Raw genomic sequence first — 19,895 nt, 5'->3', positions numbered from 1 at the left:
AAGATGATGAAGAGACATAGTGTTTCTCTGGGTCCTGTCATATGTGTGAGATGTTTGTTATATAATGCTGGGTAGGAATAAACATAGCCATGACAATTCAAAGATGACACTTGAGCTGCAGGAACCTCCTCACAGCTTTTGGTGTCCTTGTGGGGAGCAGCAGCCCAGGGAGCTCATGGAGTGTTCTGATTGAAAGAGGACAGTGAGGGCTTCCTGCAGACACAAAGAGATCCTCAAAAGTCTGAGAATTGCACAGGACCAAGCATAAGGCTGTAGTTTTTCTTCATTTAATGGAAAGCTAAATAGGCAGGTGTAGGTCTAGCAGAGAGTCCCTCCTGTTGAGATTAAGTGAGAGTCAACAAGCAGAAAAGCATGGAGGCCAGAAAGAGCCTTGAGAGTGAAGACCAATAATTTCCAGACCCAGCCAGGCAAAAGTGAGACCCATCATCTCTAATATAGCTTAGATAAATTGATTTTGACAAGAGATTAATAATTCTGCATGCTGTGATCATGTAGTAAATCACAGTGATCCCTGAATTCATTTGGCTCCCTCCTGTCAGGAAAAAAGCTATCACAGAGTTCTGCTAGCATTAAGAAGTGATCTACCAGAAGCCAGAAGATGGTGGTGGCTGTGTGGAAAAAAATCAGACACCAGAATGAATTAACAGGGAGGGAACACAGTCACAATAAGGCCAGAGTAAAAGTCTGAGGAAGATCTTCTAAGGATGTTTCTCCATGGGAACAGGAGAGGAGGTCACACCTACTCTTTTAAGTGAAAGGGGTTTTTTTTGCCATTTAATATCTAAGTCAGGTGTTTTGACAGGTTCAGATTGAGAGAGAAAATACAAGACTCTGCACCTGCCACTTTCTGAGGCATACTAGAGCATCATGTCCCCATCTGAAGGGATTTGGATGAGACAGGGCTAATTGTGGAAGATCTGCTAATGCAGAGTAAAAATTAATACCAGCAAGTTTTTATGTGCTTAAAATTTCCCCAAGGAAACCTAACAGCAGAAATGATGGGTTGAACCAACTAGTTCATCTACATGGGGATAGGGGAGATTTATTGGCCCCAGATCTTTTATAATTTATAAGGGCCCTGCTTCCCTTTAAATCTTATAAAATCAGAGACTTTAGTTTATCTGATTGAGCTGACTTCTGGTATTACATACACAAGAGTTCCTTTATTATGGAAAGAACGAAGTACCTTATGGCTTGATGGACAAGAGAACAAATTCAAAGTTAAAGAAAAATAGGTTTGAACACAGATTGCAGACATTGCCCTTTAAATATTTCAAGGAACCAAGATGAGATGTAGACAAAGAAATGGGCCAGAAAAGAATAGATCCCTCCTTTCCCCAGGTGTCCCTTTCACTCCAGCTCCTTTTCTGGGAGGAATCCATTCTCTTTAATGTGGTTCATATCAGATGTGTCTGACCCTCACACACCTGTGCATCCACATCTCAGCACTCTGTGTGTTTCTGTCTCCATTCAATACCTGGGTTTCTGGAGTATGTTTTTCCAAATTCAGCCTCATGAGGCATATATTTCCTAAAATGTGAGTGACCTTAATTTGGTTTTGAAATGGAAGTCTGCCAATGTGCATGTTTGCAAACACATCCATGGGCAGAACTTTTCTAAGGCAAGTTCCAAACAAAAACTTCTTGAAATTTGAAATTCACAGTACCAAACCCAATGCTCAAGATATTACCTAGCATCGAGAAAAGAAAATAAAAAGCAACACATGAGGATGTTTCTGAGGTACTTGCCTGATACAAAAACCTGGCTATCAAGGAGACTTTTATGGTAGAAATGTATCAGAGGATGTTTATAAAAATATAGAGAATTTTTGATGCTTCTCAATAGACATGCCTTTCTTATATGAGAAATAGAAAATGGTCCAAAATTTCATATCTTGAAAGAGTAGTTTTAAATACAAAACCATGAGGAAACAGGATGCTTTCCGTTACTAAATTTTATCAAGACTAGAAATACGACATTTAGGACAAACATCAGTAAAGGGAGTACACCAAGAGTGAAATGAAGTCATTGGAAGGTCTCCCACAGACCAGAAGGGGATGGTATGAGAAAAAAAGATCTTCTTGACATTCCTGAGTATACCAAGCATGAGAACAAGAATGGAAATGCACAATTCTGTAATATTTCTGAATTTTCAGAGCAATGTCCTGTTCTATGCAAATCTAAACCATTGCAGACAATCTGCAATTACCAGTTCAAAAAGAGTTGTGCAAGATTGGTTTTGTTTTCTTTTGGACCAGTGAGAACATTATTCACAATGTTGACAATTAATGCTCTCCCATCATTATCTCCTCTGCCCTTAAAAACTTAGGCAGTCTTTGAATTTGTCACCAGTTCTATATCTTAAAACAACACTTTTTTATGTGAAGTGCAACCCTGGTCTGACTGCAAATCCATCCTTCAGTACCCATTTTTCTTCCCATTCAGGATTCCTTGGCAGGGATGTGAAGAAGTTCCAAGTCTGCAGAACTTCCTCTTAATGTTCTACATTCTTCAACCAAACTTCCTAAAAAACCTTAATAAAAGAGGCATATCCAGCCCAACACACAAAGGGTTTGACTGCTCTTCAGATGAGTTCACTCTTCACATAATAACAAATGTCTCATAACTGCTCAGTTGAGTGACTGACAGAAGGAAGGACATTGAACAATATGCTTTTTATGTCAATTTTTATTTCATGGCATAGTGATTGCTTTTTTGCAATTGTGGTAATAAATGTAATTAGGTAGTTTTTCTTAATGAACTATTTTTTGGTGATTTTTCTTGCAATTCAAATGTTTCCTGTATTTGTTGCACTATGAAATTCAATATGTGAGGCTGTTAAATTTATTAATAAAATAGCCAAAAATTGAGACTACACCTGTTTATAGAATTAGTTCCTTATCTCTGCTGATAAGACTTTAGATGTTTCATGGGATTATTTTACAGATATAAAACATATTTTCTGTAAGGATTTTGGGAGCTTTTTCAACTTTGAAGTAGCTTAATGGAAATCCAGAAAAACAGCTTAGAGAAAGTTGAAGTACAGGAGTAGGTGTTGAAAGGAGACAAGAAGTTATTTGAAGGCTTGAAAAATGTCTTGCAGTGAAAAACTTAAATTAGAATTGGCTAGAAATGCTTTGATGCAATGTTTTTCAGTGATAGTATCTATTCATCAAATTGAGGCTCTGCTGGAAGGGATCAATTTTCATATTTCTGGTTTTGAAATGTTTCCAGCAGTTTCAAAGTTGTTAAAACATCCTCCTTCAACATTTTCCAAATGGAAAAAAACCCTACAATTTTCAGCTCTAAAAGTCTTCCTCTCAAAATATAATCTAATTATGCCAACTGTCCCTAAACTGAGCTGGCAATATTGCAAGTCACCCAAAATTGAATTCATTTTTTGTTCTGTTCTCTTTTTTTTTTCCTTAATTTTTATTTATTTCTGGAAGACCGTCAACATTTTCAAGAGTTCCAGTTTTTGTCACACTTTGAGAAGAGAAAAAAAATTTGGCCACGTTGCCTGACCAGGTTGGTCTGGTTCAATCTATCAAAGAAGGTTCTTCAGTGAGGCCTACATCTGTGTGAATATACTAAACTCATTTTTGACTGTGCATTGGGTTTGCCTGGCCAGGTTTTGGTAGCAGGAGGGGGTGTCTGTGAGAAGCTTCTGGAAGCTTCCCCCATGTCCAACAGAGCCAAGGACAGCTGGCTCCAGGATGGCCTAGGCTGAGCCCCCCACACACAGGGGTTGCAGGAAAAGGTTTTTAAGAAGGGAGAAAAAAAAAAACCTGCTGTGCATCAGCAGCTTGAGGAGGGGAGTGAGAATTTGTGAGGAACAAATCTGCAGACACCAAGGTCTGTGAAGAAGGAGAGGAGGGGGAGCTCCAGTGTGACCGTGTCCACAGGGGTCCGAGGTTGAGGGAAGAGACGAGGATCTGACTCCATGTTTCAGAAGGCTTGATTTATTATTTTATGATATATATTATATTAAAACTATACTAAAAGAATAGAAGGAGTTCATCAGAAGGCTAGCTAAGAATAGAAAAAGAATGATAACAAAGGCTTGTGACTGATCAAGACAGTCTGAGACAGCTGGACTGTGATTGGCCATTAATTAGAAACAACCACATGAGACCAATCCCAGATGCACCTGTTGCATTCCACAGCAGCAGATAATCATTGTCTACATTTTGTTCCTGAGGCCTCTCAGCTTCTCAGGAGAAAAAATCCCAAGGAAAGGATTTTTAGAAAATATCATGGCTACACTCCACGTGTGAGAGTGAGGTGCCTCCCTCTGCAGGTCTTCACTGCTGCAGCCCATCCCAATCCCAAAGCAGGTGAATTCCCAAAGGAGGCCGTGACCCTGTGAGGAGCCCACCCTGCAGAAGGCCCCTGGCAGGATCTGTGGACCTGTGGAAAGAGAGAGGATCCCTCACTGGAGTCGTCTTGCTGCCAAGACTCCTTGTCGCCACATTTCTCTTCACAGAGACAAGCAAGGCACAATTCTTCCCAAGAATATTTCTGGGTTTCACATTCTCTGAACCTCAGAGAAAGGAAAAACAATTCTTATCATTGGCTGTGCCTGTGTTTGTGCAAAAGTAGAGTGCAATATGGAGACTGTTTACCCAAAGTGATGGTGTTTTGTTTCCTTGGCCTGTCAGGGCCAAGCGTGTTTGTTGGGACTGTCAGCTGACAGTCATGAGATTGTGGGCAGTTGAGTTCAGTTGAGTGCTTGGCAGATTCAGTTTAGATGTAATGTAATATAATGAAATATAATAGAGAATAATATAGTATAATAAAGTAATTAATCAGCCTTCTGATCAGATGGAGTCAGATGCATCATTCTCTCCCCCTCGTCAGGGGAAAGAATATCTACAATGACTGCTGACCCTGCAGTGGGCTCGTGCTGGAGAGTGTGCTCCCCAGGGTCTGCTCCCAGGAGAAGGGACACCCTGGGGCAGGGTGTGGGAAGGATTCCCACTGGAGTTTGTGCAGGACTGGCTCCCTTGCCAGGGACCACACACTGCAGGAGAGCAGCAGGGCAGGAGTGTGAGGAGTCCTGAAGAGGATGGAGCAGCAGAGACAATGTGTGATGAGCTGGTGCAGCCTCATTGCCCTTCCCCCTGTGCTTCTGCAGGGGGGAGGCAGAGGAAGCGGGAGTGAAGTTGAGCCCCAGAAGAAGGGAGGAGGGCAGAAAAGTGGTTTATGGCTTGGTTTTATTTGTCACCATTTATTTGACTGGCAATAAGTTTATTTCCCCAAGTTAAGTCTGTTTTACCCATGACAGTAATTGCTGAGTGATCTCTCCCTGTCCTTATCTTGCCCCACAAGCTTTTTTGTCATATTTTTTCCCGTCCATCTGAGGAGGGGTCTGACAGAGCAGCTTTGATGGGTCTCTGGCATCTGTCAATCAATCCACTACAGATCCTTTCCTGAGGTCATGCAAGAGCCTCTCTCCTTGCTATTAATGCCTGTCATCCTCTGAAACAGAAGGACACATCCAAACCACCCACCAAGAACGATTATTTACCTATTGTAATTCCTGATCTATGGCTAGCAATTGGCTGGAAGTGTATGATCTCCAGACCACAACATTTTCTATACATTTTTGCTTTTCTCACACATTTTCATGAAGAGTGGTCTGAAAGTTCAGTTTGGTTCTGTAAGTTCAGTGTTTGTTACTGAGAGATGCATTTGGATATTATATATTAACATAGAAAACATTGCCAAATTTTCACCTTCAGCTCTCTATCTTCATCATTCTGCTTCATCTTTCTGTCTTCAATTCTCATAAGCACTAGTGAAGTACATTATTTTTCATGGAGCTAATCCATACCTTTATACTCACGTGAAAATCTATAAAAATATGCTCAAATTCTCTTTGCACTTTTCCAGTGATTCAGTCTAGTAGCCTGTAGCCTGGAGTTATGGATACAATCAAGTATTAGCTGTTCAGCTGTCAAAACTTGTTGTAACAAACAGCAGCAGCCATTACTTGAGGGATATTTAAGCAGGGCTTAGTGAATAATTTTAAGGCATTTAAAGGCTGTTTTGAAAAGGAAAGGGATTTTTTTGGTTATAATATTACAGGATATTGGAAAAATCAAATGGAAGCATGTCACATAGAATAAAACTCCTAATTAGGGCTCAACTGGCAGTCCTGGTGATCCACCATCGTGTAAAACCGTGTGCGTCCATGGAATTTTGTTGCTATGAAATCTGTTCTCCTATCTCTGACCAGGCTATTGGACATTCTAAGCAGTTTTGGCAGCAAAAGTCAAACACAGGGCAGCCAGAGTAGCTCAGTGTACAGCATGATCTCTGTACAGCTCGGGGCATTTTGCTGTGTTCTCTGAAGCCAGCTGCATTTTCACAGTAGAATTTTAGATACTGATATATCTGTGCTATCTTGGTCTGACACAGCCTTAGTCCAGAGCTGGTGATTTAACCACAGAAATCTCTTATTTATGACAGACTTTATCTTGTTCCTATTTACACCTAAATGTTGGGGTTTAAAATGTTTCTGAAGCACTTGGCACACAGAGTCAGAAGTTTGGCAAATCTCAAAGAAATTTGTGCATCAGCCTTTAGCAGTTTAGATCTAATCTGTCTTCATGTGTACTGATAGAAAATGTTGACTGTGGCTTAACTTTTCCATCAACGTGTTCCTGGTGTTCTAAATATATGTTCTAAAGAACTAAGCATCAACAGCCTCTGACTGAAATTAAAGTTGTTGATGTTTTCAGCATCTGTGTCCTCCATCTGAGGCCAGTAAGCAAAGGGATGTGTACATTACCCATCAGGTGAAGGCTGTCTATATAGGTGCTTGCTTTCAAAACTGGAAATCTAGATTTGAGAACAGAATTCTCATGTGTTTGCTTTAAATCTCAGTGTGAATATTTGTTGTTTGATTATAATAACTTTGCTTTAGCAAACTAGGTCAATATTTCTTTCATTTACTGATCTCAACATCCTTAGCCAACAATTGCTGGGAAGTTTTGGGGTTTGTTTCCTTACTACCTGAGAAGGAAAATTCCTGAGAAGAATCTCTGAGTATGTGGTGAGTGGTATACACATACTGGCCCTTGGCCGGAACAGCTAAAGGAATGTTTGTGAAGCAGATATTAGAAAATAATAAAGAAATAATAGAGAAAATAATAAATTAAATAATAATAAAATGATAAAATCTTAAAGCTATGGGCTTAGATATCAAAAAGAAAAAAGAAAGAAAAAGAAAGAAAAAGAAAAAAAGGAAAAATGAAAAAAACCAACTCATCAACTCACAACCTTTAATAGGACTTCAAAGCTCTACACAGACATAAGAATAAAAACGCTTCTATCTCCTTGCCTGTGTAATTTTAAATTTTTTTTTCTCTGCATGTTTGTCTGTCACGATGCTTTTTGTTTCTAATTCCTTGCAGATGTCTCAGTCAGTCTCTTAGCAGTGGTTGTCAGCTTCTGCGGGCTTGCCTTGCTGGTGGTCTCGCTTTTTGTCTTTTGGAAGCTGTGCTGGCCCTGCTGGAGGAGCAAACCCCTCACCTCCAGTGCCAGCAATGTCCCACAGAGCAACTCCAGCGCTCCCACGGAGGTTTTGGAGAACAGTGAGAAAAAGGAAGTCAAAGAAAATGGGAAAGCTACGACCAAGGTGCTTGAAGCAGCTCTGAAAATCAGCCACACTTCCCCTGATATCCCAGCAGAAGTGCAGAACGCGCTGAAGGAGCACCTGATCAGACACGCTCGGATGCAGAGGCAGATCACCGAGCCCACGTCCTCATCAAGGTAGGTCAGAGGCACCTGTGGCACCTTTCCCAGGAACAAGTAGAGCAGGAACACTGCTGAAAGTTTCCAGGATTGCTGGATTGTTCACAGGTTTCTTAGAAGTTTTGGGTAAAACATCGGTCATGTGAGTGTGAAGCCGCATTGTTCTTTGGACAGAATATTCTGGAACATTTAGTGTACCTCCAGTTACATAATCATTTTAACATATAAAAGTGAAATCTACATCTTCTACTACTTTGTAAAGATAGCTGTTGCCACTTTAAGCGTTTCCCTTTTGGGTTTTGATTACAGGAAAACATATTTCAGTGCTTTTTTAAAGAATTGCGAGTCTAGATTTTCACAGAGATGTTTTTTATAGATCCATCAGTTGTTTCTGCAGATGAAAGTTTCCCTTTCAACCAAATGAATGATAGACTCATTGTTGATGGCACATTTCCTGAAGACATGGTTTGCTGATTATGATGGAATTAAAATTCCAGTCTAAAAATACAGATCCTTATGGACTGATCTTAAGGCTGCACAGATTCCATATAGGTCTATAATAAATGAAAATCACATTGCATTCCTTAGGGGTTTCTTTAGTATTAGTATTCTGGAGGACAGAAACTTTAATTTTCATCAGGTGCCATGTTATATTGAAAAACAGTGAAGACGTGCAGGGACCTATAGATTCAAATGGGATTTTCTTCAAACACTGTCAGTAAATTTAATGCATAGAAACAAACAATGAACTGCAAAGATCAAATCCTGAAATAAAAAGGGGATTGTCTTACAAGCAAAGATTGAGAAAATTAAGGCTAAAAGAGGCACCTGAAGTATTGTGTAATGCCATAAGTTACAGCACAGGTACTGTGTAGGAAGTAGGAAGTAGCATTTCCCTCAAAGTGCCGTTTCCTAAGGAAACACGTACTACCAAAAAAAAAAAAAGAATCCCAAAACCAACCACATGAGAAAACCCACTAACCTCAAAGAAACAAACAAACAAAAAAGGCTCACATTCACAATAATTAGAGGCAAAAGGAGGAGAAGACACATGCTTTACACTGAGTGGGCACATACTTTGCTGGCCTCCTGGGAGCCCTACAGACAATGTTTTGCCAGCTCAGTGCACTCGTTGTGGCAGTGAGTGCTCAAGTGCTTTTTCTCAGCTATTCCAGCCTCACAGACCAGCCAGCAGGAAGGCACATGAAGCTCCCAAAATGAGAGCACTCCAGCCAGAGGAGGTCTGACTGACTGGTTTAGCAGCCCAAGCATCTCCTGAATTATGAGACTGTCCAGCTGGCTTCAAGCCACATTAGCCTGGCTGTGCCTGGTTCCTGCTACTGTATCCATCTGCTCAGAACAGGAGCCGAGCATCCAAATGCTGAGGAACATTCCCACAACACTTGGATAATTCTGAACTTTTAACTGTTGCACTAAACACAGAGGAACAAAAATTGGTACAGTTTAGCATGGCAAGCCCATTATCCAGCTCACTGCTACCTAAAAGGATATTAACTGAAAGAGTTTATCCATCAAATCCAAGTATTCAGACTGTCTGACCTCCTGAATAGACAGAAGATATAGCTGGCTGGCAAATGGACTTGAATAGTCCCAATTGCACTATAGGGGGAGAAAGAAGTTGCAGGGATATGTTCCAGATCTACTTCAGGCAGTGAAAATATTCTCACAGGTCTCTAGAGTGATTTGGACTGGGATCTAATTGAATACAAAATATTTGTGAAGCCAAGGACAGTTTTACATAAGTAAAACTTCCTATCAGTACCAGTCTTTCTGCAACCTTGTAAGGGAGGTTTCTTTTTGTCTTCTCAAGATTATCAGGGTTAAATCTCCTCTGAAAGGGACAGCTCCTGTGCTTTGGATTGTCCCACCACAGCCAATCAGTAGCAGAGTGTTTGGAAATATCACCTTCTTTTAGAGTTGGGTGAAAAATTCTGCATCATTTTACAAAACATGTTTAGAATGACAGGTGCCTTAAAAATTACCCAGAAATTGTGATCTTTCTGTTTGTAAACATTTTATCTACACCCTGCCTGCCTTAAGGGAGTCCTAACAGCCTGTATTAATTGCTGCTGTCAAGAATATCATTTATGACAATGAGGCTGGACATTTAGACCAGGTTTCTGAATTATTCCTTTTTTTTTGTTTCAAGCCCAGCTGGAAACAATGTACCAGCAAAATGACTGAAATCTGGCTCTTGTTTTCTTGACTGGGGGCCTCTAAATAAAAAGGAGGCAAAGGCAGATGCAGAGGTAGCACAACTTCTCTTGCACCATTTTCAATGCAGCAATGCTTTCTTGTCCTCAGGAGTCCTGAGGGATTCAGATGCACCCTCTCCTAAATGTATTCCATTGACAAAGGGTCTGAGAGGAATGTTTGCTGCCTGGATTGTCTCCTGTGCACTCAGCTCACCTGAGATGGGGAAAATTAAAAGTTCTGTGATGGCTTCATGCAGCCTGATCAGCTCTTAATAAAATAAATTAATCCATGTTGAGCAATTGTAATTGAAGCATGAGGATTTTAATAAACCAATCAGAGCAACAATCAGATGTGCCTGATCACATTTTTTAGACTGTACATTAGCACAGAGACATGTTAGTATGGGGGAAATGATACCTTTCTCTTTAGTTATAACTACATATTTTTCATAGTCCCTGATAATATGAAAAGACCTGCTTTAGTCCTTGATACCAATTAACCACTACAGCAGAAGAACTGCAGCAGTGCTGCTCATTTGCAAATTTTGCTCTGTGGTTTTGAGTACCACCCTCTCCCATACTTTGTGATAGTATTTTGCAATATAGTTTATTGCTTCTATGGAAATTAATTCTTCAAACATTCACCTGTACTTTCCAAGAACATGCTTTTTGCTCTTTAGTGTCAGCTGGAGAGGAACATGTTGAGCCAGTCAGTTCCCCAGGGGCATGAAGGCAAAAGTGAAGTGCTTGGGTTTGTTAAGGTTAAAGAAAAACAAACATATCTGTTGATTTTAGTGGTTGCAAGGAGAAGCTTTTGTTCTGTCTAAATACCACCAGTAATCATGCTGTTTTCTGGATTTGGGCCAAAAGATCGCTCAAATGCCAACTAGGAAAGCTAGACCCAAGTCCCCCTCATAAATCTCAAGTCATACCATAAATCAACACCCTATCCCTCCCTTTTGTCACAGATGTGGCAGTCTCAGTGAGTTAGAAGCCAGCTTCATAGTGTCATTATGCCCATGAAAATACAGTTTTATATTACATTTACATGCAGATTTGCTAATACTCAAAATGCATTTGTTCTGTTATGGAAGGCAAGTCTACTGTAGGAGTGCTGCATGTAAGAGTCAGTAGAGGTTGACATACCTGGATTCGCATCTGTTGGTAGCTCTGCCACATTTTAACAACCTGGTTTTCTGACATCCTTGTATTTCATTATCACAGTCATTAATCCCTTTGTTACTGCAGAACAAAGGAAGATAAATATGTTGCCATGACAACAATGAAACATCTTAATAATTAGCAGACCAATTAGCTGTCTTGGTGAAATGCTGTGACTCAGAACAGATACTAGGCACTGTGTAATTAGGACTTTGGCTTACTAGAGCAAAAGTGCTGCTGATTCCCACAGGGAACAGCCATACAAATGCATTCTTTCACTTAGTGACATCTCACAACAATTCAGTAGAGGATCTGAAGCATGTGAAGTCTGAAAATTTAAAAGAGAGCTCATACCTTAGAAATCATAGATTTGGGGTCTCATATTTTTTTGCTTGCATTAACTCAGGTTGTCAAAAATGCAAGAGAAGTTGAAGAAAGGAGATTTTGTCATGTACCTGTTTCTGGTCAAACTGATGTTGTATAATCAGCTTCACTGTTTCCCCTAAAAAGGCAGTTTTAGCCACTGCTGGTGCACAACAGGGTTTGAACACCATCCCCCATGGCAGAGGGATTGGAACTGGATCATCTATAAGGTCCTCTCTGACTCAAACTATTCTATGACCCCGTGCTCATCTGGGCATCTCAGCTGTACAGCAGCAGGTGTGAGGAGCACTCAGGAAGGCCTCTCTGCCCAGGTTTCCTGAGCACTGACAGAAGCAGCAGTAACACAGGTCTGCCTGGACCTCATTAGGAGTCAAAGATACTAAAAAGATGGTCCCTAAAGTGCTGTCTGCTCAGGAATTTATTGCCCTGCATTTTGGGTGGAGTTCAGCCCCTTCCCCATGTTTGGCACACCCATGAGATCTTGCTCTTCTTGGAGGCAAAAGCACAAGAACAGCTGTGAAACTCCCTGAGGACAGTATTCTAGTTTTCTGACCAGTCAGGGCCTTTTCATTCCTCACTCCATTCCAATGTGGAAATTAGACACTATGAATTCAGGGAGTTTTAACATTTAAGAGAGAAGAAAATCTTTTCACTTGTTTATCTGTAAAGAAAGAAAGGCCAAGTGTGTTACAAGAGGAGTGCAGAGCTCATCTAAATTTGACATCCAAACACCTGGGGTTTTTTGAGCTACTTCAAGTCTAGACTATGTAGCTCTCCCTGCCCTGTTCTTGTGTTGAGCTAGGACTGCTCCCTGCACCTAGCAGGACTCAAACAGCTGAAAGGGGAAAGGTTCTTGTCTATTATTTAATAGCTGCAGATTACCCTCTTGTGTCTCTGCTCGGCTGAACTGCAGCAGTTTTGTGCTTCTTGCCTTCTGCAACCTCTTCACTTACAGCAAAAATACAAATAATATCTATGAAATGAGTCCTGGTTGCTTTCAAATGGACAATTTGCATTTCTGTTTTAAAGAAAGAAACACACAGCTGTGACACCTCTTGTTTTCAGAACACAACACCACAGGGAAACCAAGCAATAAGGCAAGGCTACATGTGGCATTAATAAGCAATTGATTGCAAAAAAAGCAGAGGAAATTCTGACAATTGGATTGTTCTTTAATGGCAACTAAGTGTGCTCACAGGAGGAGGTGGTAAGCTTTGGCAGCACAGATTGTTGGGGTAGGGAAGTACCAAGGAAATGTGAAAATGCCTAAAAAATAAACTGGATAGTGTAGTCATAATGGCATCTGCTGCTGATAAATGCTGTGAAGGTTTTTGTCCAGTGTTTTTATACTACTCTAAGGTTGCATGGCACGCCAGGGGTTTGATTTCACTCTTAGTAGGAACAGCACAACTTTCCATTCAGATTCATGAGCCGAGATAAGCCCTTAAGTACATATGTTTATGTAACATTGTATTCAGAATTGCAAGGAATTTAACATACTGTTTCTTGCTAGTGGCACAGGAATGAGCTTTCTAATACAACTCATGGCAGACCGTGAGAACAAAAGGGGAAAAAAAAAAAAGCAATGGCAGAAAATTGTTGGCAAAACTCTGAAATGCTTTGCAAGCAGAACAAAATATTCCCAGTGCTTCTGGAGAAAGCAGCCTGCACCTCAGTGCAGCAGATACCAAGCGAGTGTATATAAAATGTGGTAGGATGGCAAAGTACTATGCTAAAAACCTCCAGACACAGCTCTGCATTTCCCTTTCAGGTGCCTTTTACAGTCATCAGTGTGAAGGCTGGTAAATATTTAATTGGAAAACCACCATGGAATGCCTCCAAAAAAGCAGAGAGTACTGATGAAAATTCTGCAAGTGCTTTTCTTTTTTTTCTTCTGTTTGACCGTACTTTACTCAGGCCCTGGCAAAGTGGGATCATGCAATGTTGGAACTGTCAACTTGTTCTGTGAAAGAACATGAATTCAGTTTCAACTGCACAGTCTGAAAGCAAAGTTGTAAATATATTTATTTCGGGGACAGTGGGTGTCTCCTGGGCCAAGAAATTAATTCTGAATGATCATTTCCTCTCAAGGATGCTTGAACACTTGCAAAACACTGAAGGAGGTGTGGAGAGGACTATTTTTTAGTTCTTTTAGTCTTTTCACTAATTTGTTCTTATATTTTCTGTTGAGAGATGGTCTTTTCCCAGAGATAACCATTGCTTGTTTTGTGTGTCTGTGTGTGTGTGTGCAGGCACAATTCCTTCAGGAGGCACTTGCCAAGGCAGATGCAGGTGTCCAGTGTTGATTTTAACATGGGGACAGACCCAGTGTTGCAAAGGGGAGAGACCACAACCAGCATTGGGAGAATTAAACCAGAACTCTACAAACAGAAGTCTGTGGATTCTGATGGGCAACAAGAAGATGTGAAAACATGTGGAAAACTTAACTTCACTCTCCGGTACGATTATGAGAATGAACTTCTGGCTGTCACAATTGTCAAAGCCTTAGATCTGCCTGCTAAAGACTTCACAGGAACATCCGACCCCTACGTTAAGATTTATCTGCTTCCAGATAGGAAAAAGAAGTTTCAGACACGAGTTCACAGAAAGACATTAAATCCAGTCTTTGATGAAACCTTTCAGTTCCCTGTAGCCTATGATCAACTCAGCAACAGGAAATTGCATTTCAGTGTTTATGATTTTGACAGATTTTCTAGACATGACATGATTGGGGAAGTTATTCTTGATAACCTTTTTGAAGTCTCAGATCTCTCCAGGGAAGCCAATGTATGGAAAGACATCCACTGTGCCACCACAGTAAGTAATGTTACAAAAGCATTAACATCATATTTTCATTTCTCTTTTGTAGTTTTTGGCAGTGTACCCTGTTTATCAGCAGAGTCCAATATAAAAAACATTTAAAAAGAGGAGCTGTCAATATTTTCCTTTGAGCACAGAGAATAATGCTTGGGAAGATATAAAATTTAATTACCAAAAAATCTTCTGGGAGCATGCTGTCATCTTTATGGCTCACTGTGTGTATATAAATCACATTTATTAATTAAATGCTACATCATGAAACTCATTGCTTAGCCAGAACGAATAACATTTTCCTGTTAGCAAAACACCTTGTCCTGCAAAGTGACCATCTATTAAGAAAAAGGGCCCATCCTGTCCTGGTCTTGTTAGGAAATTTTCATAGGTTAGAAACCTTGGTAAGGCAAAGAAGCTGAAAATGCTTGAAGTGTAAAACATTCTTTGCTGACTGCACTGTGCTTAGGGTCCCCAGTAGTTGTATCTGCATTGCTGATGGTTGCTAGGAAAACTCAAGAAGCACAAGCAAGAAGAATTAGGAAATAGAAATTAATTTTTTTATTGTTGTAAGCAAGAAAAGGAGGTCTGTGTACAGGTGACAGGAAGAATGACAGGCTACCAGAGAACAGCAGTCTCCAGATATTGCTTTATTTACCTTGAATTGCAAACTCATCCTCCCTGATGGGGATTTGAAGGGGGAAAAAAAACCCAAACAGTTAAAATAGTGAGGTGTAGGGTGTTTTGGTTTTGATTTTGGTTTTAGTTTCTTTTCAACTGGCATGCTATTTATACAGAAGTTTTGCCATCCTTGGTTCTGTGGGTGTATCCAAACAGTGTGACTCATCCCAAGGTTTCAGCACGGGCTGGGTTTCCACATGGGGGTGAATGGAGGACAGACCAGTGCTACACATCAGGCACAGAAACTTCACACTGTCCCTTCTCTGCAGCCAGAGACTTCCCATGCCTTTTTCACCAAAGGCTTTCCTGATGTTCATACCTGCTAGACAGGTCCAGGTCTGCATGATTAGAAGGACAAGGAGCACTGATATGTCCTGGCCAGTTTGAGCATGAGCACTGTGATCCCTGAGGAAAGAGAAATATCAGAGAGTGTTGAATAGTGCAGTCAGTTTTCAAATGTGAATTCACAACAGCAGCTATTTATTTCGACTGCTCTGAACAGCCTTCAGCACACCTCCAGAAATCTGTGGATGCTTAGTTTGACCAAGCTCAGATGTAAGGTAAACTTAAGAATTGTGTTCTCACCCTTGAAATTGAATCTATGTTTAAGGTCTTGGAATAATAGTCCACATAACCATTTTTAAAAATTTCTTCTAGCTTTGATATTGTGTTTAATACCTTAGTAATTACTTAAAAGCACTGGTCACTGGCAGCAGGTGTGTCTATGAGATTTTCAACTGATAACTAGAATGATTTCAGCAAATAATGATTTCTGGATTGTTCATCACCGGTTTTGAGCAGATGGAAATGCCACACCAGATCAATCATGCATTTGGGGTTGACACTAATACACATATGGGTGAAAATGGTTGCTAAACTTGGCACTGGATCCCAATTCAAGTTTCTTCCTCACTAAGGGTTAAGGTTAAAGCATGCAGTTTTTGTGCCCAACTCATTCTGCTGCTGTTTTCCTCTGTGTCAAGCTTAAAATAAAGCATGAGGTTTTTGGATTTCAGCCTTTCAGTCAGTATAGTTTAAAGTGCTGCTTGTGTATGAAAAGGTTGTCTCCACTTAAACCATCAACAATGGGCACATAAAATTGAGGTATCTTCTAGTGCTGAGTAACCTCATTATCTTTCACAAACCTTACCCTATTCTCAGAAAATTATGTAAGAAATTGGCAATTGATTTTTTTTTCCTGGAAAAATTAAGCCTTCCCAGAAGTTGTCCAGTAACTGTGTGTGCAATGTGCTGCCTTGTGTTTTACTTGAGCTGTTCCATGAAATCGGAATACAGGCTTCTAGTTTTGTCATTTCAGAAACTCTAAGTTGAGAGAGCAAAACCTTCAAAGGAATAAACACTGTGTGAGATGTTAATCAGTGAGGACTCACTGTCTTAAACACCAGATATAAAGTTTACCAAAGTCACTAACTAGCAGTTAAATGACTAGTGTTGGCCAGAGTCAACTGAACTTTGATAAACCTTGAAAAAGAAAGATCCAGCTGGTTCTACAACTGGTGCAAAATCATTCTAATCCAAGCAAATGTGCTTTGGTGTTCATAAAGAATCCTTGCAAGTCAAGCAGGCTGTGTGATTGGAGAAGGCCATCCCCACCCACTAGAACCCAGGAACCAAGATGCCATTCTGCAAATGTATTTCTCTCATGCTTTTTACTTCTTCACCTTTGCTCTGTTTTGTTGTATGTTCTGAGAAGTTTTTTGTCTCTGTTCAGACGTGATTCCTACACCCAGTGGTCTGCTCGTGCTGTTGCTAAATGATAGATGTGGAAAATAATAGAAGTCATAGATCAAAGAATTAGTCCAAAACTTAAAAAAAGAATTAGTCCAAAACTTAAAAAAAAAACAATGGAAGCAGCCTCTCCTCATCTGTGAATCTTTTACATCTCTTCCACAGTCAAGAATTTTCTACTCAGAAGTTAAAATGAGGGTAAAAAAAATTCCTATTACCAGTGTGAAAAGAATCTATTCTTATGACACCAAACTGCAGTCTTCAACACTACTAGAGAGCTTTACCAAAAAGATGAATTGCAACATTCTGCCTATGAAGGAAATTACTACAGGAGATCAGGAGATTCTTTGTTATGCAACAACTTTTTGTCAGTAGCTAACATAATTCTAAAAAGGTTTCTTGTCCAACCATAAGGAGTTTTTATTTGGTACAGGAAATACAGTCTGGGAAAATCAGACTGGATGGTTGCATTGAGTCCTTTTGGCTCTAAACCCAATGCCTCTGTGTGAATCTACAGTTTTAATACACTTTATTTGCTCCTAATAATAATTTGAAATTATTCTATGGAAGTGCAGGATTGGCCCCCACACACACACTCATTTTTATTCTCATTGTTTTCAGATGCTGATATTTATTCACATTTTGTAGTTTGGGTTTTTGCCTTCATTTCTTCATTCATACCATTGTTTCTCTGTTGTATTTCTGTGTTGTTGTTTCTATGTTGAAAACATGTTTTATAATATGTAACATGTACCTGTTTTAAGTGCTAAAGTATATTCCTTTCTTAAAGTTAGTGTATTAATGTAAATTTAGAGCAAAATCAGTAGTGTAGGAAAAGTATCTTAGATATCTGGTATATCCCCAGATTTTGCTTGAATAGGTGATCGAATTTGCAATTAATAATCCATCATTTGCTTTTGTTCATCTGATTAATTAAAAAAAAAGCTTTGGACTACCTGTGAAGGTTGTTCATGATATTGGAATACTGTAATTCTCACTACACTTGAGAAAATTAATTCATTACATTAGAGGCAAACAAATAATTTCAAATGGATTGTTTAATCAAAACATGAGAGTTCTCTTTGTGTCAAGTGCTTGAAAGTTTTGCATACATTTCTGAGGTTTTGTTACTATCAAAATATACTGCATACTTTAAAAAAAGTAAACTCTATTTGGAATTGCTAACAAGTACTTCTAATATTCAGTGTCTTAAAATTTTCTAGGCAAGAAGTCCACTGCTTGGGATCCAACAATTTCTGCATGTAAACGTTTATTGCGTTACAATAATACTTTTAAAAATTATCACTGCTTTGGAAACTTTCTCTAATGCTGTTGCCTAAAAAAATTGGCAAGTGACTGTCAGAAAGCTTTTTTTTTTTTTCTGAAGGTATCCTGTGAAGTCTGTTAGAGTAACCAATTATAGGAAAAAAAAAAATAAAGCTCAGAATTTAGAGGAAAGCCATTCCCATTTCCAACAGTGGTAGTCTCTTGGGGATCTTAGTCATCAAATTGTCATGTACTTGTACCCTCTTGAATTATCTCACGTAGACAGATGGAACTAGATTATTATTTAGTTCTCCAACACCAGGCATTTCAGTGCTGCAGTTTGCTCATTTGTGAAGTGGAATGTAAAAGCAGATTTTGTAAGGACACAGTCTTCATGTGATGTCCGTGGTGCACAACTGCTGTTTCCAAAGCAATTGGAATATAATTATTAGCATCTCTGGGAAAGACAGAAGTGCTTAAATGCATATATTTTTAAATAAGTAGGACAGTAACATTTGTCTCAGTTCATTTATATCAAACTTCTGCCAGAGTAGGGAATAACACAGGTAATTCTGCTGGCTGCTGGCCTCTCTTATGGAAATAGATTCTTCTGATTTCCTCATCAAACAAGAACGAAACCTACATCTGAATTTCACCCAGAGCATAATCTTTGCTTTGTTTTCTCCATCTCCCCTGCTTTGTAAGTGGGCAAAGCTTTTCCCTGAGTAAGGCAGTTGTGGCAGAGAGCTGGCAGAGGTGTTTTTTGTAGCCCAGCCTTGAGGCCACATTTTAAGGACTGTCCTGTTTCCTTTTGTTCAAAGAGCAGCTCTATGAGGAAAAGATTTATCACCAGCAATGTGGTGGGCCAAGCCCTACAGCTACCCATCTTCCTCAGAATGCACTTAGACCTATGAATATCTCTGGAAATGCACCTGAAAGGTTCAACAGAACCTTAAACAGGTTCCTAAAAGTCCTTAAAGAACCTTAAAGACTCGGGGCTTGTCAGTGTAGGAACATTGATCATCTCTGCAAATGGGAAGAGCCCCTTCTAAGCCAAGAACTGCTGGCACTTGTATTTCTGCTCAGGGCCAGTGATAAAAGGGATCCATGGGACCAATGCTGCTGCTGAGCAGCTGAGAGAATACTCTGGATCACTCTTCAAACCTTTTGGATACCTTAATTTAAATCTTTTGGAGACTTTAATTTATGTTTGGAACTGCTTTAGGTCTGGTTGATAACTAGAAAAGGCAATGGAGAAATGGTGGATTTCTGTCCAGTTACTGAAGGCCGGGACGGTTTCTATTATTATTATTTAATGTTTCTTTTCATTTGAAATGACAAATTATTTTAATATTTTGATTTTCTAAAGGCAAACCGCTACTTTCACTCTACCCTAAAAGTAATAAATATTAGGTGAATGAAGGGCATGGTTTCCTCAAGGGACTTTTATATCTCTGCATCCAGCCAGTGCTGTGGCAGCTGCAGGTGCATGACTTGTCTGACCTGCTGTGTCCTGAGATCTCTCTGAGTTTCTCACTGCAAAGCCTCTTTGCAGACATTGCACTGCAGCTCCAGAAAAGCATCTTTCTACGGGGGGCTACAGACAATTTGGTTCATTCTTCTGTCACTGTTGGTTCACAGAAGCAGCTCTGATCTCAGCTGTTCTGAGGCAGGAATAGGCAACGCCCCGGTGCACCAGACAGATGGTTCTGTACAGAGGGAGCAGCACAAGGAGCACCCAGGAGGATTCCAGGGCATTCTGCAGCCTCAAGGAATTCTGCCTCTGCCATCAGGGCTGCAACCAGCCACAGAGCTTACCCAGAGCAACCAGGGTGACAGGCTCAG

The 19,895-nt window shown here is 40.0% G+C and overlaps 1 protein-coding gene across 1 annotated transcript in view; it reads left to right on the top strand.

Moving 5' to 3' along the window:
- Nucleotides 1–19,895, top strand: part of SYT10 (synaptotagmin 10) — a 45,996-nt gene that overhangs the window by 6,021 nt on the left and 20,080 nt on the right. Inside the window, exons 2-3 of the mRNA XM_071422448.1 lie at nucleotides 7,443–7,800; nucleotides 13,796–14,360. Of these exons, the coding sequence (XP_071278549.1) occupies nucleotides 7,443–7,800; nucleotides 13,796–14,360 (923 nt within the window). The remainder of the gene's footprint in view (nucleotides 1–7,442; nucleotides 7,801–13,795; nucleotides 14,361–19,895) is intronic.

Source organism: Agelaius tricolor, unplaced genomic scaffold, assembly GCF_023055355.1.
Source record: "Agelaius tricolor isolate 1412-34295 unplaced genomic scaffold, bAgeTri1.0.p SCAF_3, whole genome shotgun sequence".
NCBI lineage: Eukaryota > Metazoa > Chordata > Aves > Passeriformes > Icteridae > Agelaius > Agelaius tricolor.
Note: the sequence above shows the minus strand (reverse complement) of the source record. Positions and strands in the feature narration are given on the sequence as shown.